At 30.3% G+C, this 25,662-nt stretch overlaps 6 protein-coding genes across 10 annotated transcripts; 2 read left to right on the top strand and 4 right to left on the bottom strand.

Annotated features, from left to right (window-relative positions):
- Positions 1–574: 574 nt before the first annotated feature.
- LOC131672219 (protein flightless-1) lies at positions 575–7,569 on the bottom strand. The gene is made up of 21 exons (XM_058949300.1): positions 7,240–7,569; positions 6,873–6,983; positions 6,514–6,752; positions 6,226–6,387; positions 5,924–6,144; positions 5,637–5,853; positions 5,321–5,562; positions 5,140–5,231; positions 4,999–5,069; positions 4,679–4,925; positions 4,406–4,591; positions 4,027–4,329; positions 3,785–3,957; positions 3,463–3,712; positions 3,185–3,391; positions 2,988–3,109; positions 2,664–2,915; positions 2,455–2,581; positions 2,205–2,387; positions 2,016–2,129; positions 575–1,930 (listed from the first exon to the last, which is right to left on the bottom strand). Exons 1-21 carry the CDS (start codon positions 7,300–7,302, stop codon positions 1,796–1,798), a joined length of 3,717 nt encoding a protein of 1,238 aa, XP_058805283.1. The 5' UTR covers positions 7,303–7,569; the 3' UTR covers positions 575–1,795.
- Positions 7,570–7,792: 223 nt separating this feature from the next.
- On the top strand, positions 7,793–16,076 carry LOC131672212 (kinesin-like protein KIF15). Of its 4 annotated transcripts, none has more exons than XR_009302602.1 (4): positions 7,793–7,932; positions 8,087–8,567; positions 8,641–9,214; positions 14,156–14,331. XR_009302602.1 is itself a non-coding variant. In XM_058949287.1 (3 exons), the coding sequence occupies exons 1-3, from the start codon at positions 7,899–7,901 to the stop codon at positions 9,155–9,157; spliced, it is 1,032 nt and encodes a 343-aa protein (XP_058805270.1). In that variant the 5' UTR covers positions 7,793–7,898; the 3' UTR covers positions 9,158–9,364. The 4 variants fall into 4 exon arrangements, 2 of the variants coding, with proteins under 2 accessions (XP_058805270.1, XP_058805271.1); XR_009302603.1 differs by lacking the exon at positions 14,156–14,331 and adding an exon at positions 13,233–13,555; XM_058949287.1 differs by lacking the exon at positions 14,156–14,331 and having other exon boundaries at positions 8,641–9,364.
- LOC131672214 (nuclear receptor 2C2-associated protein-like) lies at positions 9,580–13,728 on the bottom strand. Of its 2 annotated transcripts, XM_058949290.1 has the most exons (5): positions 13,706–13,728; positions 11,770–11,808; positions 11,545–11,635; positions 10,381–11,469; positions 9,920–10,035 (listed from the first exon to the last, which is right to left on the bottom strand). In XM_058949290.1, the coding sequence occupies exons 1-4, from the start codon at positions 13,726–13,728 to the stop codon at positions 11,188–11,190; spliced, it is 435 nt and encodes a 144-aa protein (XP_058805273.1). In that variant the 3' UTR covers positions 9,920–10,035; positions 10,381–11,187. The 2 variants fall into 2 exon arrangements, with proteins under 2 accessions (XP_058805272.1, XP_058805273.1); XM_058949289.1 differs by lacking the exons at positions 11,545–11,635; positions 11,770–11,808; positions 13,706–13,728 and adding an exon at positions 10,109–10,236 and having other exon boundaries at positions 9,580–10,035; positions 10,381–11,168.
- Positions 16,077–17,644: 1,568 nt separating the features above from the next.
- On the top strand, positions 17,645–19,345 carry LOC131672215 (mitochondrial import receptor subunit TOM22 homolog). Its single transcript, XM_058949292.1, has 3 exons — positions 17,645–18,054; positions 18,402–18,507; positions 18,598–19,345. Exons 1-3 carry the CDS (start codon positions 17,938–17,940, stop codon positions 18,804–18,806), a joined length of 432 nt encoding a protein of 143 aa, XP_058805275.1. The 5' UTR covers positions 17,645–17,937; the 3' UTR covers positions 18,807–19,345.
- A 49-nt stretch (positions 19,346–19,394) lies between these two features.
- On the bottom strand, positions 19,395–22,526 carry LOC131672211 (E3 ubiquitin-protein ligase RNF34). The gene is made up of 6 exons (XM_058949286.1): positions 21,829–22,526; positions 21,519–21,711; positions 21,209–21,425; positions 20,855–21,131; positions 19,861–20,041; positions 19,395–19,751 (listed from the first exon to the last, which is right to left on the bottom strand). Exons 1-6 carry the CDS (start codon positions 21,874–21,876, stop codon positions 19,576–19,578), a joined length of 1,092 nt encoding a protein of 363 aa, XP_058805269.1. The 5' UTR covers positions 21,877–22,526; the 3' UTR covers positions 19,395–19,575.
- A 379-nt stretch (positions 22,527–22,905) lies between these two features.
- On the bottom strand, positions 22,906–24,607 carry LOC131672210 (pleiotropic regulator 1). Its single transcript, XM_058949285.1, has one exon. It carries the CDS (start codon positions 24,294–24,296, stop codon positions 22,962–22,964), a length of 1,335 nt encoding a protein of 444 aa, XP_058805268.1. The 5' UTR covers positions 24,297–24,607; the 3' UTR covers positions 22,906–22,961.
- Positions 24,608–25,662: the final 1,055 nt, after the last annotated feature.

Genomic DNA, 25,662 nt, shown 5'->3' with positions numbered 1-25,662 from the left:
CATATCTCGAAATAGTGGACAACTTCCAAAATCATAAATTTAATCTTTAGCTTTAGAATTTGGTTTAAGTTACCACGTAGATTTACATTTCAAGTTTAATTACTGAAAATTGCAAAATATATTATCAAATATTATATAACCTAATAAAAAAATAAATATCTCACGAAGGTATTCAAGAAAAAAATAATTCAACAACGAAGATGTCTTTTGCTCGTGGTATTAATGTGTTGAAAGTAGTGCGTTATTCAACTCCACGGAATAAAGCGTTTACTAGCTCCCAACTTTGTTTATCAACCACTACACCTGCGGGATCTTATTTACCAGAACCGAAAAAACCTCGATTTGTATTTTTGAGAATAATATGTGCTGTTGGAATAGGTCTTTTTATAGGAGCAAATATAAGTAAAAATATTGCCAATTTTCTAGAGGAAAATGAATTGTTTGTTCCTTCAGATGATGATGATGATGATTAGATAAATCAAAAGGTTTGTCAAATTTTTAATTTCTAAACATAACAGTGGTAATTTTTTTATATCTAAAGTCTTGATAATTACTCAAAAATATTTTTTATAGTGATCATCAATTATCTGCTCTAAAATTATAGGATGTTGATTATAGATGCTGTGTTAGGTATCTCTTGAGCTTTACGACCTTTTTGTCATATCTATTGATGTTAATAAATGCTGCAATCTCAAATTGTACAATTTATTTATTTATAGGTACAGTTAATAATACCATTCAAAGTATAATTACAATGCTCATTAAAATGTATAAATATTTATGGTTTTAAAATTAAATAAATGTTACAAATAAATAAGGCTTGTACAATAGTACAATATAAAAAATGTTTAGTCTCTGGTTTACACTTATTTTTAATCCTGACAATATTTACCACAATAATATTAGTATTTTCAATAATTTGTTCTCAAGCACACGTGAAAATAATTTTTAGATGTATGTATATAGTTTTAATAAGTGTTTCAAATTCAAATAATTCAATATAAAAATTTGATGGATAAATTTATAAACTCAATTGCACAACTATTTTTATAGCAGTATTTTCACATATCATACATGTCACTCTTTCCCTATACATATTTACAACAACGGCATTTATCAAATTTATTTTGATAATTATGAACATAACAGCGTTTATCTCTGATTTATAAAAGTATACATTCCCCAATTATCATTGAATTATATTTTGTATGAGAAGTATTCCTTTAGTTGAAATTAAGTAGTTGTTTTTATTAATCACATACAGTTCACATAAATCTATAGTTCTAATAATACCTTTATGAACAATGTCGCGTAAAATATACATTGCTAAAAATGTCAAATCTTTCAAAACTTATATAATGAATTATAATAAATTACATAATCCATTGTTTTAATTTTGTTCAAATTTGGCGATTTTCAATATTCTACAAAATTAAGAATGATCCATCATCATTTGCTCAAATAGATATCATTGAGTATATTTTAATTATCATTCCTTTCAAATAATATTTTGTAGTAAATTTAATTACTCAGTCATTTTAATATACGCACTTTAAGAATAATATGCTATTGTATTCAATCAACTAACGATTTTCAGAAAAATTAAAAGTTAATTTGAAAAAATTTTTGTATATGTAAAATAAAAATAAATGCCTCTTGAGAAGTTACTCAATTTCAAGTTAGAATAAGAGTCGGAGTAATTGAAATAACTCAATAATGAAAAATTGATTGGAGCTGAAATCAATTACGTACAAACTTAATTATGGAGTGTTAACAGAAAAAGCTCTTAACAGACTTATTCCGGAGGTCTTTTGTGCAAGCCCCATCCATGGAAGCATTTGGTAAAACGACGTGACTCTTTTCCTTTGGCCGTTAGATATAGTTTACGAGGACGTTCGGGCTGCTTAACCCTTAGATGTTGAATATAAACCTAAAAACATTAGGATTTTGTATATAACTCTTATATGACAAACCATTATATGTAATTTATTTAACTTCGTATGAAAATAAAATACCTGAGCAGATTTGAAAGCTAACTTGATTTCTACTTCTGAGCATCGAGTACCAAGCCAAAGAAATACTTGTTCTCCATTATCAAGAATCATAATGTCGTCGTCAGCCAAGTCATCCTGAAGTAAAAATAAATACTCTGATTAGAATCAATAGAATTTTATTTAGATGCGAGAATAAAAACTAAATCTTACTTGGCAAAAATCTGTGCATTTTTCACTAATCGTGAAATAACCTTTTTCATTTGAACATCTAAATAATCTAGTATATTGCATAAATTCAGCATCAGTCTCATATTGTCTTTTGCCACCTAAAGCCACCCAGAAAAAGTTTTCAGGTTCATCACCTTCATTTAGAATTTGCATGCTTATCCAAGGCTGAAATATCAATGTAATGATTATACATTCTAGTTTTCCACTTTCTTCATTCATAATGCTTACTTACACTATTAAACTTTTCATTAGCTATTTCTTCAATTAGCTTGGCATCTTCGAGATCGCATTTAGAACCAATCCAAACGTATATTATTCCTGACTCATCGTCATTATTGAAAGGTACATTTAAAATATAGCTATAATTAAAAGAAACAAATCAACTTTTCTTTATTTAATATTTCATTACTATATTGCGGTATATTATAATATTTAACGTACCAAAAAGCAGAATTTAACAGACTGGCATCTGTCGCAATTTGAATCAATCTTGTGCATAAAGGACTTCCATTGCTTCTCAAGTGATAGAACTTTACCTTTTTTGCATCATTTGATTTTACTTCTTTTCTTTTCCCTTGATGAATAATGAATTTCTTTTCGAAGTGAGCCATAAATTTCAGTGTTTCCTGTTGTTGATGAGTTCTCACTACTTCCAATTTTTCACCAAACAGTGATTTGAATTTTTTCTGAAGACTACAATTATAACATTGATAATTCAAAATGATGAATTCACATAATTGTGAATTTGCATAATTGAATAATTACCTGAAAGTAAACGTAAGCCAGCCCATATTACCAGCATCTCGCCCTTGCCAAAAGTAAACCATACATTGAAAATCGTCTTCACACTGTTCATCACCATCTTCATTTTCATTTACATCCAACGGCTAAAAATGTTGTTAAAATAAACGTTGAATAAAACTTATCAAGTATAATTGATACTTAATATTTGAAATATTTACCATCCAATATCTACATAAAAATACATAACAATCGCCACTGTAAAAGTGACCTAATTCTTCTTCTGGAAGACGAACAAACTTTTTGCCTTCTAGAACGAAAGCTTCCATTGCTTCCAAATCTTCTTCGTTCCATTCTTTCATCAATTGATCTGCTTCAGATGAAGACATTGGACGTTGACGAGGCATAAATAAGGCAGCAAGATCAGCCTAAAAATATGCTCAGTGTTGAAAAAATCCTACAATTTCGAAAAAAAATCAGTTATGAGCGTGATGCATACCTTCGTTTCTTGTTGTTTGGCCCATTTCGTTAAATCAGCACCAGTTTTAGCAACAGATTCCGCTGTTCTCGTAAAATCAACAGCAATAACTTCATCCCATCCAGTGAATTTACTTTTGAATATCTGTGATTCTGTACCTTCTTGCAATCTTGTAACTAATGCATACTCTGGTCTCTGAATCATATTAAATAATTCCTGAGATAACTTTACTGCAGCCGCTCGCACTAATCTAGTTGATTTCTTCCCAAACCTAAATGTTATAGTATGCATTTGTTAAAAAATATAAACTGTTCAGTAATGATTACTAAAACTAGTTACATACCAAACGTAAACATCCAAATAACAATCTAAAATATAAACATTTCGATTATTAAGAAGCTTATTGACTAGCTTCGCATGGGGTACCTCAACTTGAGGTAATTCTAGATAACCCATTCCCAATCGAACTTGGTATAATCTCGGGGTAACAGGTACAAAATCAGAGTCAACATGTTCCTTAAATAATCATTATTTTAACATTTCAAAAGATCTTTGATTAAAAATATAAGCTTATAATATATTTACCACTGGTTTTACAGGACCATCGGCACCTATACTCTTCCAAAACTCTTCTGATTCGGATCCCATCATTTCAGTGATGATTTCGCTTTTATTTTTTCTCTCGTTTTTATTGATTTTCTCAGCCATCAATCTCGATTTTGATTTCAACGTATTCTTTGCATTTTTACCGTACCACATGTAAATTGATTTATTGCAATCGAGAACAAATACATAGTTAGGATCTAGCGATTCAGCGCAAACGGGAACTGGTTCTAAATGTATCGAAGCTCCGGCACCGTGCACACGATAAAACCTCGTTATCATCGGCTAAACACAGTACATATTTACAGTAAAATACATTGACTACGATTAAACAAATAAAATCTTTAATAAGGATTTTTACCGTGTCTTCAACTGTATAGAATCCTGATGAAGTACGACCACCTTCTATATATGTAATACCAGACTCAAAAAGCATAAGAAATTCATCTGACTCGTCAGCTTGTTCTTCCCTTATTGTTCGACATTGAGCACCAAGAAAATTACGTAAATTTACAGCGTGGATAGCTGCGCATGCTCGTTTGTCCAGCTTTAATACAGAAACAAAAGTCATGTGTGAAGACAAAATCAAGATGACAGTGAAATAATATTAAACTGTTTGTATAAAAATATATACTGTAGCTTTGTCGCCAATCCAAAAATAAATCGCCCACACCAAAGATCCGCTGTCATCAATACTAGTTTTTAGAACAATGTAACAATCTCCTTCATAAAATTTACCATGAGCAACTTCTTCTATCTGATTTGGCAGAAAGTTCTCAATTTCCCAAACTGCTAACCCTGGCGTCCGACCAGCATCGTCGTCAAAGAATTCGGAATAATCAAGTGGAGGCTTTTCCAAGGTTTCATCCCATCTCTTTGGTCTGCAAAATAACATAAATTTATTGTTTATGGTAGATGAAAAATTGCCAATATTTTTTAAACTAAGTAACTTACTTCAAGGACTCTGGTTTCTCATCTTCCAAACTACCATCTTTATTCTTTTCTTTTGCGATATCTTTCATACCCTATATATGAAGACAATATTAGTCTTAATAATAATTAATGGTAACTATATTAAGTAATTAAAATACCAACCTTTAATATTTTTGCTTGATCTTGGTCAGCTTCTTCTTGATCACGTCTTCGACGCAGCCGCATTTTTCTAGCAATAGGATCTTTGCTACTGTCTAAAAAAAGAAAAAATAATAACATTTTTCATAAATAATCGATTTTAAAACACAAAATTCGAATTAGTATAATATAATTATTTACTCACTGGCTGTCTGTGCTGGCGCTGGAATATTTGCACCCGCAAGACGTAATTGATGTTGTAGAGAAAAATCGATGTTATAAAATTCTATACCTGATCCTCTTTGCACTTCTGTTGGCTTTGGAGGCATTACTAAATTCGGATTGTCTCTTAAATCTAAACATTCTAAATCAGTAAGTAAATGTATTGCATCTGGTACAGTTATCAGTCTATTAGAAGTTAGAATGAGTTGTTTCAATGAACCGCATCTAAAATTTAAATTGTCATTTATAAATACATTTCTATAAAAAGTTAATATAAAAATATTGTCCAAAAAATATACCTGCAAAGACCTTCAGGAATCATTTCTAAGCGATTTTTTGCTGCAGAGAAAACCTGCAAGGATGAAAGTTTTCCAATCCCTGATGGAATTCCTTTGAAATCCAATTCATTGTCATTTAAATACAGTCTTCTTAAAGATGACATTTTGCAAAGAGAAACAGGTAATGCTGTTAAGTTATTTCTACAAAGACTCAAGGTTTCTAATTTTTGCCACATTTCTGAAAAGAGATGTTTAAAGATGCAGTTATATTTATTGTAAGTGCAAATAAAAAGAAAAGTGATCTATACCTATAGCAGTGGAAAGCTCAGTGATTTTATTATCACTCAAATTAAGACGGCGAAGATTTGGAAGAGAATAAAGAGCATCTGGAACCTTTGGTAGATCATTCTGAGAAAAATCTAATTCTTGTAAATTAGTTAAACTTTCTAAATTAGAAGGAATGTTGTTCAGTGTGCGTTGAGTATTGCGCATATTTAGAGTAGTTAAATTCATTAATGACGGTAATTGCCTACATAAAATTTATTTATTAATTAGATAAAAATTGTCAAGAAAATCCATTGATTTAATTTTGAAAATGAATGAGTCTTACCTTAACTGAAAATGACCAAGAGGATTGTGACTTAAATTTAATGTCTGTAGATTAGCCAATCTACGCGTCTGAGGCGGTAACGTTTCTAATTGATTGTGACTGAGGTCAAGAAATAGTAAATCAGTTAAATGGATGAATAGTGTGTTTGGTATTGCTTCAATGCTAAAAATAAAAACAAATGATTTACATTCAGACTCATTTGCAGAAGAAATTTGATGTTGCAAGATTACATCAATAAAGATAAAGCATATGAGTGTCTATCTTTGCTTTTAATACCACACAACTTACTGATTATGGCTCAAATTGAGATTTAACAATGAACGAGCTCTTTCAAGACCTTCTGGAACTTCACGCAAATTATTTTTACTGATATCAAGAGTAGTTAATTCTTCCAAATGAAAAAGTTCAGCTGGTATTCCACTGGTTTTTATATTATTGTTGCGTATATTTAAAGTCCTCAAACAATTCAATTCAGTTAGTTCACCATAAAGTTTTTCCAATTGATTTTTAGTGATTGACAAATGTTCCTATAACATTATATTAATTGGTTAATGATATAAAAAATAATTCAAAAATAAACAACTCAAATTTCAAGCTCACTACATAATCAATGGCTTTTAATATTAAAACAGTCTTTTTGATCTTACCAATTTTAATAGCTTTCCCATTTCTTCTGGAATCTCTGCTAAATTTGTTTTGTCTAACTTTAGCCATTGTATTCCGGTCATCAAACGAACTGATTCTGGAAACTTTCCTCCCTGAAAATATGAAAATTTATATAAACAAATGCTTAAATTTTTTTAATTATTTAATACATGCCAATTTTTTTACATTATTTTAAAACAAAGACTTTTTAAGTGAAAATTTAAAGAAAATTATTTAAAAATAGTAAATTAATGAAAAAATGTTTTGAATGTTAAAAATAGTTTTATGATCCCATCATTATGATTTCTTCATCAATAGAATGAATTGAAAGACAAAAATGGAATAATCAAGGACACAAAAAGCACTTACTCCAAAATCATTTTTGCTAAAGTCCACTCCACGGACAAAAGGAAGGACACCAGTATTGGCCATTTTTTATACTTCAGATACAACTAACAAATAAAATCATACTATGCACAAAAAAGCTAAGCTCATCCAATTTGTGTTAATGAAGCAATTTTCAAAATATTTTCTATCTAGCAGAAGGTTAGGTCGTGTATCATGTAAACTACGCGAAATCCACGATTGCCAGACCAAGAAGGTCGCAATCATGAGCAGAATGCAGTTTTTCTACTCGTGGAAATGCAAAGAATTAGTCACTGCGCGTTATATTTTTAATCTTCTACGAGTAGTCATCGAAATCCGTGCTCCAAAATAGAAAGAGACAACTAGCACGAATTTCTCATTCCATCTCTCAAATCGACGTTATGAAGTTAGCTAATGATTCCATTTCACATTGTTAACAGTGTTGACGCTATTCGTTTCGACTTTCGATTTCAACTTTCAAGAATTTCAAGTTTTAAGAATTAGATTGAATCGACTTTAACAGGTTTCTCAACTAAATAGTCATTAAAATTGAAAACAAAAATCTAAAGTTTGTTTTAGCGAGCAACGGTCAGTTCAACGATAAATGTTTTATTTTCATTGTTTTCTACGTTATTTTAGTTAAATTTTGCATTGTTATAATCATGAGCAGTATTGACGATTCTAGTTTAATATCAGGTAATTATTTTTAATTGTGAAATTTGTACGTTAAACGTCTAGAGCAGGTTATACACAATTCTTTGTTTCTATATTGATATACAGAATAAATATTATATCTACTGTTGTATTACATAAAAAATTTAATTAATTTTTTTATTTTTTGAAATATTAGGTATATCCAATATATCCCGGATTTCTAAAGTACACAGTTCTACATCTACATTTTCTAAATTTGATTCTACTTTCAACATTTTTGAATGGCAGAGTAAAAGTTTTGCCACAGATAAGGAGAAACTAGATTTAAGAAAAGTTCCAGAATCAACAAAAACATACAAAGCTCTTAGTTCTTGTGAAGAGATTTCCTGTGATTATGCAAAACTCAAGCTTATTTATGATTGCCTTAAAGAAATAATTTATAGTGAAAATCTTTCAATTAATCCAAACATAATAAAAAAATTGAATGAACTTTTAATCACTCATGAAGTTAAAAAATATTTACATTTGCCAAATGAATCAAAAGAACATAAAGAAGAACTGACCTTATTAGGTATTATAGATTTAGTAAAATATGATTTTAGTTATCAAGAACAATTAGATATTAAAAGCTGTTTGGAAAACAAATTGCGTGAGAAAATACATAGCTTCATCTCAATGTAATACCATTATTATTTCTACCTATATTAATTTTTTTTCACATAAACTATACTAAGTCATTTTATTTTTAAGGTATAATAATATTTCTGGTTCCACTGTAAAAGAAATTTTAAAATCTAATGAATCATTACTCCGTTCTCGATTCCATCAAAAAGGTGAATTGGAACCTATGCATTGGAAAGACAAAATAGATGAAGTATGTATTGAGTATAAAAGAGATCTACTATATTGTCAAAAAATGATAAGCCAATGGAAAAATCTGAAAGAAAAAGTTCATGAACGAAATTTCAAGAAATCAGAGAACTTTTTGCTTCGAGCAGAAGTAGCAGAACTGAAAGCTATTATTACCAAACTATCTTGTACTAAGCGAATGTTCACAGAAACTCCAGCAACTGTTGATGCTTTTAAAATACTTAATACCAGTTTAGATGAAAAAATTGCCTATGTCTCTGAAGAGATTACGGAAAAAATAGAGCAGAAAAAAGCATATGATACCTTAAGTAGTACAGAATATGATGAAATATTAAGAAAATATTTGGAAATTTCTCATGTCATTAAAAAGAAGAAATGTTTATTAGATCAATTATAAATAGCATTAAAGACTGTACTGTACATTCTGAAAGTTCTACAAAATGATTTTATTTATGTAAGTAATTTTAAACTAACTTTTACATTTTTAATACAGAAAGTAAAGATAATGGCGTATTAAATGATTATTTTATAAAAAAATGAACTAGAGCTTAAATAGATTTAAGTCAGTCATAAATATTAGAAAAGTGTATTATATAAAAAAAATTTTAATTATTGATTTCATAATAAAAGAAATCTCTATTTCTTAGCCACTTAATAATTGTTTTAATTTGTTTAGTTTTTTTCTTTAATTCATAATTGTGCTGATTAGAAGATAGATAAAGAATAGTTTTCCCATAAGAATTGATAAAAAATATTAAAGTACAGTATTAAAATACAATATTAAAAGTAATTAAATTGATGTGATTAGGATTTTCCGCATTTATGCCTTAATTCAAAATTCAAAATGGATCATAAAGAATCTGATAATTTAATCTATTTAATTTATTTACATTTTTATGTGTGAATATAAAATAGAATATTTACAAATTAAAATACTATTATTTGATCACTTTGGTGTATAATTTTTCACTAAGTAGACTTTAGAGGTTCAGAAGGTTTGTAACCTGTCCACTTTCGATAAGTTCTATTCATTGAATTTTCAACAAGCAAATCTATTGGATGAATTATTAAAGGTATCGAAGCAAGTCCTATCATAGTCGAGATCCAAGGACTTCGTAACATAGCTTTGTTAGATTTTTTTTGTATATATCTAACAGTAGCGCACAATCTATTGATTGTTATTCCTGGAATAATGACACTTGCAAACCCTTGCCACAATAAGGTGTCAGAAGTTGAAAGCAGCAATTGTTTTATTTTGTTAGATGAATTATCTTCCTAAAAATAATATATTTAGAATTCAATAAATACTGCTTTGAATAAAATTTGTCTTATAGTGTAGTATATATACATTATAGACATGTATCCCTTTATGAATCGTATCCGCAAAGACATATCCACATGCAGCAACATAACTTGACCACACTACAGATTTAGGAACAATACTTCGAAATGCTTCTCCAACTTCATTAGTATAGCCTATACATCACATAAATAGTGGATAAAAACTCAGTAGGTGTTTGTTAAAATTAAAGTAGTTACACTGTCATTCATTTTTAATTAAGCATGCAATGTTAAAGCACCGTCAGTCTATGATACAAAAGAATTCATGTAGCTTATTACCTAGATATCTTATGTACGTATCTCGAAAAATATCGATTTCAGGTTGTTTAACGTCAGTCATCATGTCGATATTTATTTTCAAATACTTAGTGCGTATCATAAAATCACGTCACTACGTTCAGTGTTCGATTTCGATCCACGTGTGATTTAATATTTAATGTTTGAGTTTTTGCACATACAATGGAGCAACTAATGAGGTCACTATACACTATGAGTATAGGTATCGTGACATCAATACATCACCAAACAATTCCCATGACAATTATGGTTTCAACCACGAACTAGACATTACAAAAGATGATACAATTGAATTTAAAAAGTATGTATAACATTGTAACTATTGTTATTATCAATGTAACAATATTTTATTGACATGAATTATCATTTTTCCAACTATTAAATTCATATTTATTATAAAGAGGAACAAGAATAGTAGCTTTATTTGTTAAATTCAAAACAGGTTACAGTATATCATATCAGTAACAATCTGTCAAAAAAACTAAAAATTTAAAAAAACCAACCAAACTAAAAAAGTAGCAAACTGCTTAGCAGTGCAATTGTTCTTTGCTTAACAATTAAGCAACACACAGCAATATATATATTTACAATGTTTTTATGTTAAATTCATTATGTCTGGATTGCATAAAAATTTCAAAATTATACATTTAAGTAACTCAATATTTAAGAACAATGCGTGAAACATCCATACTTGTGTGTATTTACATAATCTAGTATTTGTAATTTGTTTCAATTTACAAGACAAAGTTGTAAAAAAAATTTTCCAACCATGCTTATTCAATTGATATGTCAAGAAAGTGATAGTTTATAAATAATTATTCTACCAAAAAAATCTGTACTACTATCAAAAATTATTTTAAATGCACTAGCTTTTTTGCTAAAATCTAAATTAAAAGTTTGAAGCAAATTTATATCTTCTGGAAAAATGTCTTGAATATAATCTAAATTCTTCAAATCTGAACCAGCTTCTATCCAGCATTTTTTCCCAGCAAATCCTCCTTGAAATTGAATTTTTATGCAAGACAATTCTACTTCTTGATCAAATTTTATGAATACCCATTGTGGACTTCCCTAAAAATAATATTAATAATTATAAGAATGTAATATTTATATGAAATGATAATTTTATAAAATAATCACAATTACAGAGTCAGAATTCCAACATGTTTCACTTTCATCGTCAAACATAAATTGTTTTCCATAAGATTTCACGTTTTTATTTAATACAGAACTCACTCTAAAAGCAAAAAATTCAAAACCTTAAATTACAAGTAAAAAGTGTAATTGTTATATATACAGAAATTGAATACTACGTTGGTTAGATTTTTCTTATTAACACAGATGCATCAGATACATTTCGACAGTACTCACCGGCATTCGAATTTTTGTTTGGCTAATTGACACGCCATCGTGTGTTATTTTGGAATAATACTTCTGATATTCAATGAATGACGTATTATGCATATATATAATTGGAAATTGGAATTTTGTTTTTTTGACTCCTTACCGTGAGCCACGATTCACTGATCTTTATCGTAATTATGGTTTTTCTACAATTACTAGCAATTTACAAAAAATTAGAACCAATAACCTATAAATATATTACAAAGGGTAAAAAGTTGTTGAATTAAATAAATGTCGTATAAATTTAAAGTTTAAAAAACTATACTTTAAATTAAAATCACCTCGAGTTTCACTACTATCTACTGAAGAATAAAAAACATTAATAACCACGTATCATGTTTTTGTTTACATTTGCAATTGTTATTGCAATATATGCGACTACAAGCACCGTGCCGCGTGCATCGCTTAGGCCCCGGTCCAATGGATGCGGACGGATACGGACGCGAATCGCAACTGCAGTAACATCACTAAAAATATCTAGTTCGATTATTTAGTACCAACACTACCGGTAGTGAGTAAAAGTGACTGTTGTTTAAAACTATAGCGCCGAACGTACCACATTTAATGTTCAAATGTCAGGTCTACAATTTACTTTTCAAATTCTCATAAATATTGCTTATTGATGAGTATGCTAATGTAAAAAAAGTTTTTGGGATGATTAATACATATCATTTATATAAATTTTTTTCTTCTTCTTCTCGTATATTCAAGTACTTCCATAAAATTAAGGACTAATTCCACTAATTGTAGTTGAAAGTCTATCAATTCTCTATCATTTGCCATCTTATAGACTGCAATAATGTAAAGGTTAGATAGGCGTTCATTAAATGTGGTATGTATGTACCTATGGGACCGGGGCCTTAGCAGTTATATGCAAAATGCAGCATCTCTCGCAACGGCAGCGCTGCCAAGTGACTGGACGGCTAAACACACTTGACAGAGGTCTGTGCCAGTGGGTACTTTTTATGAAAATATTTATTTAATTATATATTTTTCGCTATACTTATTATATCAATTAAATAGTAAGGTCATATATATAACATCATTAACAATTGCTTAAAGCTTATGTTAACTTTTGTATGTTTCATTCATATGTATGTTTTAATTAACATTTTAATAATTAAATTGCTTTATAAGAATATTTACAGTAAAGATTGAAATAGTTATTTAAACAGCAATTTTTGTACATAATTTTTGACTACCGGTTGCCAACAACACGGATCTCCACTATGACCCTACCACCCTTATAGCGACGTGTCTAGCCAGGTGACTCGTTTCTGGTATAGCTACTGTAACCCTGACAATTTCCTAAATTATTTAATTCGTAAATTCAAACAAATAGAGAAGCTTAAGAATAACATTTAAAACCAAAGAAATTTCAATTGATTATTTATACTGATGCCCGCTGTATGCTGGATTGTCACCCCCAGGTTTAGGCTACGTACGGAGAGAAAGCCAGATTAAAACAAGTTCTGTGATTTGATACTGTGTTATATGTGATATGTAGTGCTTAAAATATCATTAGTGCATTAATAGACACGTTAATGTAAGAAATAGGGCATCATTGAAATAGAAATGTAACGATTACGATGCCGGGAAAGTGGACTTTATCCATCCAATTAGAGTAGTACCCGTCTTAGCAATGGAACGCTAAAATACACAGCAGTCGGCGTTCACTTTAATAGTTGTGCCGGATCCATTACGAGCCTAGCCGTATGATGAGGGAAAAAACTCCGATTTCAAGCATACATTAGTGTCGAGACATTTTTAAAATGTTGAAAAAATTACTTCACACTATAGTAGCCAGCTGTGCTTCCAATTTCGTTGGTTTCTTAGCACCATTGGTCATTCCACCCCTACACATTATGTCCATTTATCGTTTTTGGAAAGGTTTTGCAAGAGAAGTAGACAAGCAATATTGCTCATGTTCTTGTTGGGACACGGTCTTCAAAGGTATGCTTTTATACATTGCTTGTTTCTCTTATTTTTAAAACACAAATTCTTTTTAATACCCGCTGTTTCTTCTCCTTTTTTTTCAAACATTTTATTTTAGTAGTAATAATTTTCAAAAATTGCACACTCTATAAGTTTTAATAAAAAACCTCCTTGAAATTTATAATAAAAATATTTTTTATTTTACGAAATGACTATCGCTAAAAATAGTATAAGGTTTTTATATTAAAAACAAAGTAAAATACACATGTGATTATATTTTTTTCGGTTGTAGCGATCAACCAACAAAACGTATTTAATATTTTTTAAATACATGATCTTTTTAATAATAGATATACGAATTATAGTTTGTTTTTCGTTGCACAAAATTAATAATTATGTTAATCTTTTCTGTACGCAGGATCCTACGAGTCCGGTATTGCTTCGTATAAACATATGTATTTCAATGCCACGACAAATATGCTGAAGATCTGGGCAATAGCGGTCTTTGGAATTATTATTTTTTACGAGACTGTTAAGCATTTAACGTGGTTAGCATTTCATAAGAGACTTCGATGGAAAATGTTTGTACTTTTTGTGAGTGCATTTTTTTCTCATTATTACTCCTGGTGGGTTTACATCAACTATTGGAACGACGAATTTTACTCTCAATGGTATCATCAGTTATTTTTTTCCGTAACTGAGATAATATCTACAATATTGGTTATTCATTTGGCCGACGAAAGTAATCCCGTGAAACGCAGGCAAGCTTTTGCAATAGTCAGTATTGCTCTTTTACATATTTTTGCTGGTGGATTAGATCAATTTGTCACGAATGTTGTCAGAGGCGAAGGCTACTCACATCAGGTAAATATTCATAATTTTTTATGTCTATTGTCGTTTAACGCGTTCACTACTTTTCTAAGTCACCTTGCATACAATCAATTATCATTTATTTATTTATTTATATAGATATGTCAAATAATTTAAAAAGTCTCAAATGAATATTGTCATAAGATGACCATATATAGGGTATGTGATTTCTGAGGTAAGATCCATATCGGGAACAAGCCTCGGGACAAGAGACCAGTGGAGGGGGGTCATTGCATTTAAAATAAATTTTGATATTTACAGTCTTTTAATTCACTTATATATACTTACTTTTGACTAACTATTTCTGATCTGTTGCAGGTTGTTCGAGATCTTGGTTTTATGATTCCCGACATACTTCATGTAATTATTCCATTATGTTCATTGGAATTTAAGAGTTCTCGGCTCTTACCTGGAACTAGCTTCCGAGATCCATATCTTAAACTAGATATTTTCTATCTGATTAGTTCAGTAATTTTTGGTCTTTGTTTGTATTCAGTTTTATGATTGAGTAACTTTTCGATTGTATCACAAAAAATTTACTTTCAATAATGTAATCAAGTGCTTTGTTTTCATTTCATTACTTTAAACATCTTAACTGATGCGACTTTCAATTCGTGAACGAATTAACAACATGATAAATTTTCAAGCGAGTTATACTATTGTTAAATATAATTACTTATTTATTTTTGCAGACTATTTGATTTTTTCCAAGTTTTCGGAATGGAATTCCATTATATAGATTTTTGGAGCTTTATTAAGTCATGATGTCATGGAGGACAAGCTTAATTGCAAACTTTGCCAAAACCTTGTACATACGTATAAAACATATCGATTATCAGTTAAGGTGTTTAATAGTTACTTAAATTGCGTAATCTGCTTAGAGATTGAAACCATCAAAAAACGATAACAACATAAGCGCATAATAATAGAAAATCAAATCACTTCCGGAATCCCGAATTCCTTAGTTACATTAGCATATTATGAACATTACAAAACCATTTAGATATCTTAAACTTAGATTAATATTGACAAATAAAATTAACAATGTAGAATCAATGTCTTTCTATATTCTAGATGAATACATATTCAGATATTTTTTCAATCTGTTCTTACGATGAAAAAATCGCAGTAATGGATAAGATAATTTCCTGAAATTGTCTTGTTTTCAATATGTCTTTACCCTTCTATTTTGATATATAATCTCTAACACTAATCCATGAACCGGATTAAAGAGTTGGATAATTTTAATTAGATGCTCTGCATGTGAAGCGTAATATTTTTCTTATACGATGCTTATTATCATTTTTATGATGATGTGTTTTGATTTCCAGTTTTTTTTATTATTTATTTCTCTATACTCTTGTTAAGTTTTCAAATGATTTGCAATAACTTTTATAATCAAATTCATACGAAATTCTCTTTAATTTCATCGAAGGCCTAATGCGTTTTAATAAATACGAAAATAATAGTAAGAAATCATGTTCACTTAAACATTTTTCTATAAGTACAACTGCGCAGAATCAAAGTAATATATACATATTCGTTATCACATCAGTAAAATAAATATCATTTTAAATTCTAATGAAATGTCTACATAAATGCAATGATTTTACATGCTATATAGACTGATATGATAAATTCATAAGAATTCAAAGTACACTTTTAATAATACATTTTCAATTATTTGTATATAAAGTTTAAATATACAATATTGTTAATGAAAAAGTACAACAAATGGATTTTACTTTGAATCAATAAAAAGTATAAACAAAATCAAATCTAACGATTTTTATTGACAGATTACTATGCAAGTATGGAAAAGTGATTTTTTTCTTGTGTGAAATGAACGTTAATGTAAAACAGGATTAGAATCTCTTAATCGTGCATCGTACTGAATATTTTAATGCGATGCCTTTCACGCAATTTATATACTCTCCATGCACTATTAAGAAAATTATTTATAAGAAATAATTTTTAATTATTGTAGATATTGTTGACTTAATAAACAATTATTTGTATATAAATTTAAAAGCAATTACATTCACTAACTTATCAGCTTGTATATTGGCTACAATTTGATTACAAAGAAAAGTTATATGTTTTGCATGTGACCTGGATAGCTACTTGAACAAAACTATTTTTTTAAACAATAATTCTTTATTTTTTAATATTCCTTACATACTATCTTATATATTAAATTTATTCTACTTGCACATACTCAGTATTGAAGGAGCTCGTGCCTAGATGTTTCATAAATGTTAGAAAAAATCTATAATGAGGTCTGTACACTGCTTGTCAATCTTTGTTATCTTTTAATATCCTAATAAGTCTTGAGTAATTATTGAAAGTGCTAATCAATTCGTTCACTATCTTAGGATATTTCTTAGGGAACTTTAGTTATGGTATTTCATTAAGTACTGCTAAAGAGCATAATAAGTTCAGCAAATATTTATTATGCATCGCTTAAGATATTCTTACAAGCATGAATGTTATTTTTTTTTAAGATTAACAAATATAAAGAGAAATTAATTTTTATTCTGCTCATATTGACTTATTAACCTGAGAGCTTTCAGGTTAGGAACAAATAGACTCACCTATCAAACTTACTTACTCACATAAACTGCATTGAACAAATGATTGGAATGAGATAATTTATCGAAAATCTAATTGTACTTGCCATATCAACAAATTTTTATGAAAATGCACCATAATTTGATTTATTTGTAGGTATAATTGTTTTCGTAACAAATGCAACCACATTATGTAAACATAATAATTAAGGCGCGATCGCAAATAGCGTCACAATTCGACAAATGCTCCCATGTGAGAGCAGCTTTACAGAGATTTATCTTCTCTCTTCTATTCACGTTTTAGTATACTTATATCTTCTGAGGGTACTTTTATATAATCGACCACTTGCTCTCTACTTTATGTTAGAAAAATAATTGCACAATCTATAGTATTCATTGCCGTGACAACGACAATCAAATTATTCAATTGCGCTGCTTGTATTTCATGCATTTTGTCAATTCTTATTAATAATATGATAAAAATCTTATATAACCACAATTTTTCATTACGGAACAAGTGCGCAAAGCAGTCATCAGGCTCATCATTGTAGAAGCAGCTTGCGAGTTCACGAGAGTCTCTCTGCACACGCGTGGTGACTCGTGAGAGGGCTATACCTATCTGATTGCGCTTTTCTCTTTTTCCTTGCTGTTCTCACAGCGTGTAGCAGGCAAAAGTTTTTCCGAATCTTCTGAGGAAAAATTAAGAGATCGGTGATAACCGTGATAAGCAGGAAAATACGAGACAACCTAATCGGTTTATATGGCTACCATCACCGAGGAACCGTCCGAGCAATTGGACAGCGGCATGGGTAGCAGCGATGCTCGATCACCCGAAATCAAGTCTTTACTACCAGACGACGATGAGGAAGACGATGAGGTTTGATTTTCTAGTTGTTTTATTCATTTTTCCAATGATGTTATTACATCAGATCTAAGCTATTTCTCTTTTCAATAAACTTATTTTTTTAAGTTATTGAATATTACTTTGATAGATTGGAGATGACCTGTTATAATTATCTGATTTTACAATTTTATTAATGAAAGTTTGGTTGATAATTGACTCATGCTGTTAAATTTGTTATCATTAAAATGAGTGTCTTTGAATTTATTAAAGACAATGATTCATTAAATTTTTATAGTACTTATTATTTCAAATTTTTTTATTACCGTATATTAATATAATAGTAAATGAAAATCTAGTCAAGTCTGAATGTTTCTTTGTAGGATGAAACCATTATTGAGAGATTAGTTGGGCTTACAGAAATGTTCCCGCAACCAGTGAGGAATATGACCTATAATACAGCCATTGGCGTTAAGAAATGTATGAAAGGTGAGTTGTAATGAAACGGTATTGTTTTAACTAAAACCTAATTTTTCAAATATCTTCAGGTTCCCTAATTATGTAATTTAATTTTTATAGGTTTATATTCTCTTTCTTGCACTGCAACATGGTTATTCTTCAGTTCTTCTGCCATCTTATTTGCACCATTGATTTTTGAAATTGAACGTGCGCAAATGGAAGAAGCACAGCGTAACCAACAGAAACAAGTCTTACTTGGACCAAGTTCAGCCATGTCAGGACCCCCTGGTCCTGGTGGTTTTCCTATGGCTCCACCCATTCAAAGATAATTTTTAAACTGAAGCATTTACAAGCAACAATATAAAGTTGTCTTGCAACATTATTGCATTGTCAAATTAAGCATTAACTCAATATTCACAAATGTCTTACAACAGATACTATCATGTGAATCTAGAGTACCTTTAAAGTGTTTTAGTAATAAAAATCTGTTATTAGTGCTGAGTTTTTAAATTGTGTAAAATATAGTAGTAATCATTAATCACCAAAAATCATAGTGTTATGCCTATTACATATATGAAACATTACTGAAGTTTGTGAAAACACATTGACTGAAGTTATCAGCTTTGTAAATTTTTTGCACATACATACTATCCCATTATTGCATTGTCCAATTGAACAAGTTTCCTTCAAGTATCTGTTTCTATTATTTTATTTACAGACATGACAATTATCGTCCATAGATATACTTGTAATCTAACAAAATTTAACACTTCGTGTACACATGTTAAGATTGCATTATTTTGCATAGTTAAATAATTTTGTATATCATTTGATGTTAAAACTTATTACGAGTAACAATAAAAAGTATAAAAGGGATATGGAATTTTAATTGCATATTTAAAAATACTTAAATATATTTCTTTCTCTCTGAAACAGCGACTTTTTACATGTTTTCAGTTCAATAGCGAACTAATAACGACAAGAAATTCGAAAATTCATTACATTCTTTAAATAATAGAGTAACTACTTATTAAAATGGATCAGGTTTCAATTTTGTTAGTCTGACTTGTTTGATTCAATCAATCCTTGACTGATTTATCAAGCTTTAAAAAACCGTACAACTCTTACAACATACTGTCTACATATTGGACATTCTGACATTTGTTTTCCACAATTAATACAACATGCCATGTGACCACATTCTAAAATTACACACTCTATTGGGGCATCTAAGCAAATTTTACAAAGTACATCTTCATCTGCAGTTTCAATTCCTGAAAGAAATACCATTTTATTATGAATCTTAAAAAGATTTTAAAGCAAAAATATATATTAATCATTGCAAAAATGTTATTTTCGTAAATTACAGTGTTGTCATAGTACCTGTTCTAGATCTTTGATATTCTTCCCACAATCTGCTTGCTCTAGCCAATAATTCACATCTTTCAACGCAACCTTTGTAATCTACTCTATTTGCACTTAATAAATCTTTAAGTTGTTTTACAGTTAATGATTCTAACACTGCAGCTTCCTTTATATCTGCTAGTTTTACAATGCCAGTCCACTATAAAAATAAGATAACTTTAGTAGAGATCTCATTTGTTTATTTAAGGGGACCAGAGGGTGTTGCGTAGTGAAAAATTAACACTTTGTTTATTGCCGCGTAGAAATCATTCTACTGAAGATATCGATGTAGGACTTTTTTCAGCTGAAAGTATTCTATATAAGCTTTCATTTTCTTTGTTATAAGTTCCAGAATAATCATTGTACACCTAATATGGACACAACAAAGACCAAGCTCTATTTTTCAAAAAATGGGGCTTTGCCACGCCTTTCTGAACGCCAGAGTGGACAAAAATCGTTTTGTGAGAGCTCATTTTTTTTGTTATGAACCGGACTACAGAATGAGCGGAGCACTTTTCTAAAAAAGATAATTCTTCCTATTTTTTGAGGATAATTTGCAAAAAAAATTTTTTTGAAAAATTAAAATTTCATATATTGGCTCAAAAAAATAGGAAGAATTATCTTTTTTATAAAAGTGCTCCGCTCATTCTGTAGTCCGGTTCATAACAAAAAAAATGAGCTCTCACAAAACGATTTTTGTCCACTCTGGCGTTCAGAAAGGCGTGGCAAAGCCCCATTTTTTGAAAAATAGAGCTTGGTCTTTGTTGTGTCCATATTAGGTGTACAATGATTATTCTGGAACTTATAACAAAGAAAATGAAAGCTTATATAGAATACTTTCAGCTGAAAAAAGTCCTACATCGATATCTTCAGTAGAATGATTTCTACGCGGCAATAAACAAAGTGTTAATTTTTCACTACGAAACACCCTCTGGTCCCCTTAAGCTAAACATGAAATAAATCAATGAAATACCGTATGTATTTCTGTGAACATTTCAGTGTGCTCTACTGGAGGCATTTCTTGAACTTCCTCTTGTTCAGTTATCACAGGTTCAGGTCCTCCATTTACATTGTCATCATTTTCCAACACTTCTATAATTTCTACATTATGTTCAACACTAACTGCTGATGCTTCTTGAACTTCTTCAGGAGTAGTTACTTCGCTAACTTCTGGTGGTCTATCAATAACTTGAGGACTTCTAGACCTACGAGTAGGTGAGTCATTGAGAATTGTAGCCTGATTTGATTCCCTGAATATAAAGAAAATAACATTAAAAAATTGAAAATAACTATAAAAATGGAAAATCAGCTCATTGCTTATATATACAGCTCATTATTAGATTCTGTTCCACTGTTTTGAAGAGTATTTTCATCCTGGTTTTGTGGTGCTGATTCCATTGGGTTTATTGTTTGCTGATTATGTGATATTGGGTCTGTTCTATTTTCTCTTGGTGGATTATGCGGTGTATTTTCCAGTCTTTCGTTTGATCTTGGATCAGTTCCATTAGCGAAAATAATTAGTAGGTTTACTAAGTCTTCTTTTTCTGAAATATTGAAACAGATTTTTAATGAATTCTTGTGCTAAAATGTTATAATTATATTTGTTATAATGATAATAATTCAATCTATGTACATACCTATACATCCTCTAATAGACACTTTTTTTGCTATGAGATATTGTCTTAGATATTTAGAACTCATTTTGAGTACCTGACTTTTGATAAGGGGCCTTCGAGAAAGCATACTGCAATTGTCACAGCTCAATATTCTGTCAAACCTTCTTATGACACATTCTGTACAAAAATATCGCAAACAATCCATGCATTGTTTCTGAAAGTGATTAATACATTAATAGTTATAACAGTTAAATTGGACTACAACAGACTGACTTGATAATACAAATTTGAAAAGCATTTCAATAGATAACTAAATCATTTAAACACTCACTTTTCTTTTGAAAATTGTAAACTTGATAGCACAAGCCTCACAAGCCATCTCGACATGAATATTCAAGTAATAAAATCGGAATATTCCAAATAATTGTCTGCATCGAGGTTAGCTTGCGGGTAAACGGTAATTTGGAATGTTTTTCATCTGATTGTTTGTATGGCTTTTCCACACACAACTAAGCGTAAATCCCGAAGAGGTTGCAATCGAAGCTCGATCAGCGAAATCGAATCGACAAAATCCAGAGAATTCTCCGTAGCGTGTTATTGCAGATAATGAGCTACAATACTGCAGTCATAACTTTCTAAGTTATCACAGACTGATTGATTTGTGAGGAACGTCACATTAAACTGAAATTGAAGATGACGACACTTCACTGATAAAATTTCGTAGGTATACACAGACAACTCTCACGGTCGCGGTCGCTCTTGAATTGTTATTACGATCCATACATATAGTCTTTTTTTTCACCTGCCTTAGCTTTTATCTCGACGAGATCACTCCCTATAATTTCTCCCGTTATATACCGTACGTAAAATTTGTGTTCACCACATTCAAGGACCACTCAATTCGATCTATTTAGTAACCGCTTGCATTTAGATTGATTCTCGTGTAAATATTATTTAATAATAATCATTGTTCTAGTCGTCTTGTCTTTGTAATGCAACGTCTTACACATAGATACAGCGTGAAAGTGATGAATGCATTCGGTGGTTTTCTGATATACATGTATACGCTTGTTTCATGCATTTGATGCGCGCACATGCGCAAGGAAAATTACATCCGTATTGTAAAAAACGCTTCTGAAGTGTACATCTCGCATTAGAGAATAAGTAGATTAAATTTAAATTTAATGCAATAATTTATACAACAATTTTTCTTCTAAACTTATCATTTCATCTATAATTATATACTTTACGAATGAAATAATTTAATTGTATGAAAAAACCAATTGAAAATAGATTCAAATACTAAAATACTACTATTTATATTATTTTATAACTACTATTTATTATTGGTAAAGGTTATTAAAAATATGAAGGTTAAAATAATGAAATCAGTGGCTGTGAATAACAAATGATTTATTATAAATAGATTTTAATTTTGAATGCTGAATAAATAATATATAGAAATTAATATTTCCTTCTTTTAATGATATCTGGTTTCCAGCTGATAGGATGAGTTTCCTCCGAAGCAGAATCATCTTCTTTGTACATCTTTACAGTTTTATCAGCTTCTGTTGTTATCATTCTAGTACCTGACATATCAAACGTTATACTGAATATGCCAGCTTCTGAGTCCATAGATCCAGGCTGAACTGGAGCTTGCAATCGTTGGAAATTATATCCTGTTCTCCAATCCCAGCAATACATACTTCCATTGTCTGCTCCAGAAACTAGCACACCATCTTCATTGGCAGCTAAACAATTTATAATGGCATTGTGACCAGAGAGATTCTGTATAAATTTACCATCTTCACTCTTCCATTGTTTAATATTATCTGGTGAAGCAGAAGCAAATGTATTTAGCGTAGGATGCAATACTACTGCTCTCACACTCTTTTTGTGGTTTGTTAGTGTAACTCTAGATTTTCCTGCTGCCAAGTCCCATAGTCTTATCGTACTGTCATGACTACCAGTAATAATTTGAGGATCATATACTTGGCAAACCACACTTGCCACTGTATTTGAATGACCAGTCAAAGTATGTACATTAGCTTTGGAACGCATATCCCAAACTCTAGCTGTGCAATCTCTACCAGATGTCACTAAAACATCTATAGTTGGATGTAGAGCCATTGAATATACTGCTGACAAGTGTCCATGGTAATGTCTAATTACTTTATTATATTCAAGATCCCAACACTTAACTTGTCGATCCTCACCACAAGAAAAAAGATATGGATGTCTTTGAGAGAATGCCAGTCCTCTTACACTACTGATATGTCCAGTCAAGGAAATTTTTAGCTTGCCTGAGGCAAGATCCCAAATTTTAATCACGCGATCTGCTGAGCCAGTTGCAAAAAACTCATTTCCAGGTTCTACTGCACAACAACGCACCCAACCAAGATGTCCACTGATTACTCTGTACAGTTTCCATGGTGCATGCCACTTTGGTTTAGCCATAGGCAATGGCTTTTTCACAGGATTCACAGGAGTAATGGTTTGTACAGCATTACTTTCTTGAACTGGAACAACAGACATTGATCCACTGTAATTGTCAGAGCTCTGTGTGTCATCCTCAATAGCAGATAGGTGTTCGTCATTGATCTTCTTTTTCTTTAATTCATTTAAGTTGACAGCGCTTAAAACAGTACCGTATGTATCTTTGGCCTTAATGGACATTTTAAATTTTTCAATCTCAGAATCGATTGGAGGCAAAATTCCTTGGTTTGTCAGAAAATTATCATGGGTCCTCTTTAATGAGCGAAACACTAAAGTGTGAACCGAGTGACGTTGTACATCCATTTTCAGAAAATTCTTTTTAAAACTCGGACGTAAAAATTAGTAATTATTCTTTAGACTTAAAGCTTATAAGTAAATTTCATTAATAAATTGTTTGAAATAGTTTGTTTGTTGAACTAGGTTAGAAAGCAGAATGATTCTTTTCATAACACGTGTCCAATGCAAACTAAAATTTATAAGTAAACTATAAATGAGCTCGAAAAGAGTAGTTCTTCGAGTTTTTTATACTACACGTCACATATTTCCATCAATATTGCCGATAACAATGCGATTGCAAAAAACTGCTAGTTAGGCAGGTAGCACACGTAAACTATGGTAAACGTAACCGCATGGTGGCGCTGTCAATTCACGGCACCCGAGTATGAATGACTGTTTATGTACCGAAGTAAAAGTCAAAAAGTGTTTTCAGAAAAACTCTGCGTCATTTATCTCTTGCACCTAATGATTGCACTATGATTTCGTTGTAGATCTGAGAACTTGGATGTAATTTTTAGAATTTTAATGAAGCGAGTATTTTTACTTTGAAATAATTGAATTATTGGACTAACTCTATTCATTATAACGGCTCCGCTAGGTGGTTTGTATTTTTCTCGAATGAAGTTTACACCCTACATTAATATTATTAATATTAACGGATTTTTTCATTAAATTTTTTTAATTAATTTTATTGTTACGTCATGAACATTAATTTTATTGATGTAAATGGATTTTTTTTGTCAATTCATCATAATGAATACCAGATATTTATAAATACCGTTGCTTAATGTTTGTATTTAAAAATCACTGCTTGAACATTGGTTATGACAGATGATAATACGACTTTCACTGACGCTCAGTTCATGAATAATTGATGGTGTCGAAAAGATGTAAGCAATTCTAGCGTCAAAAGTGTAAATAATATTAGTAATTACTTATCTGCTTCTGCAACTAATCAAAAGATCTAGGATTTATCATGTATAAATACCACATTCAAAAAGTGAAATGTCGCTACCTATTATATTCCCGATTATGTATCAGTAGATTTATACCGAAACACACTTTTATTGAGCTCATTTTCTACGTAGACAAATTCATAATAAAATTCTTGTACCCAAGACAAGTGTATAACTCGAACTTGATATCAGCTTCAAAAATCTTTATAAAAACGAATAATTGCATAATTGATGTTCTAGAGACAGACTGCGAATTTACAACCATTATTTGTTTAAATTCAGAGTGCTATTAAAACAAATAAAAGATATTACTCAAATTGTACTGGAATTAGTGTTGGTCAAGCCTATCAAACTAATGGCATTAACTCCCCTGTATTTATTCGCATCTCTATTTTCCTAATATTGTTAGAGAATTATGATATAACTTGAAAGTAAAA

This window comes from Phymastichus coffea, unplaced genomic scaffold, assembly GCF_024137745.1.
Source record: "Phymastichus coffea isolate CEN01 unplaced genomic scaffold, Cenicafe_Pcof_1.1 PCOF00146, whole genome shotgun sequence".
Taxonomy (NCBI): domain Eukaryota; kingdom Metazoa; phylum Arthropoda; class Insecta; order Hymenoptera; family Eulophidae; genus Phymastichus; species Phymastichus coffea.
Note: the sequence above shows the minus strand (reverse complement) of the source record. Positions and strands in the feature narration are given on the sequence as shown.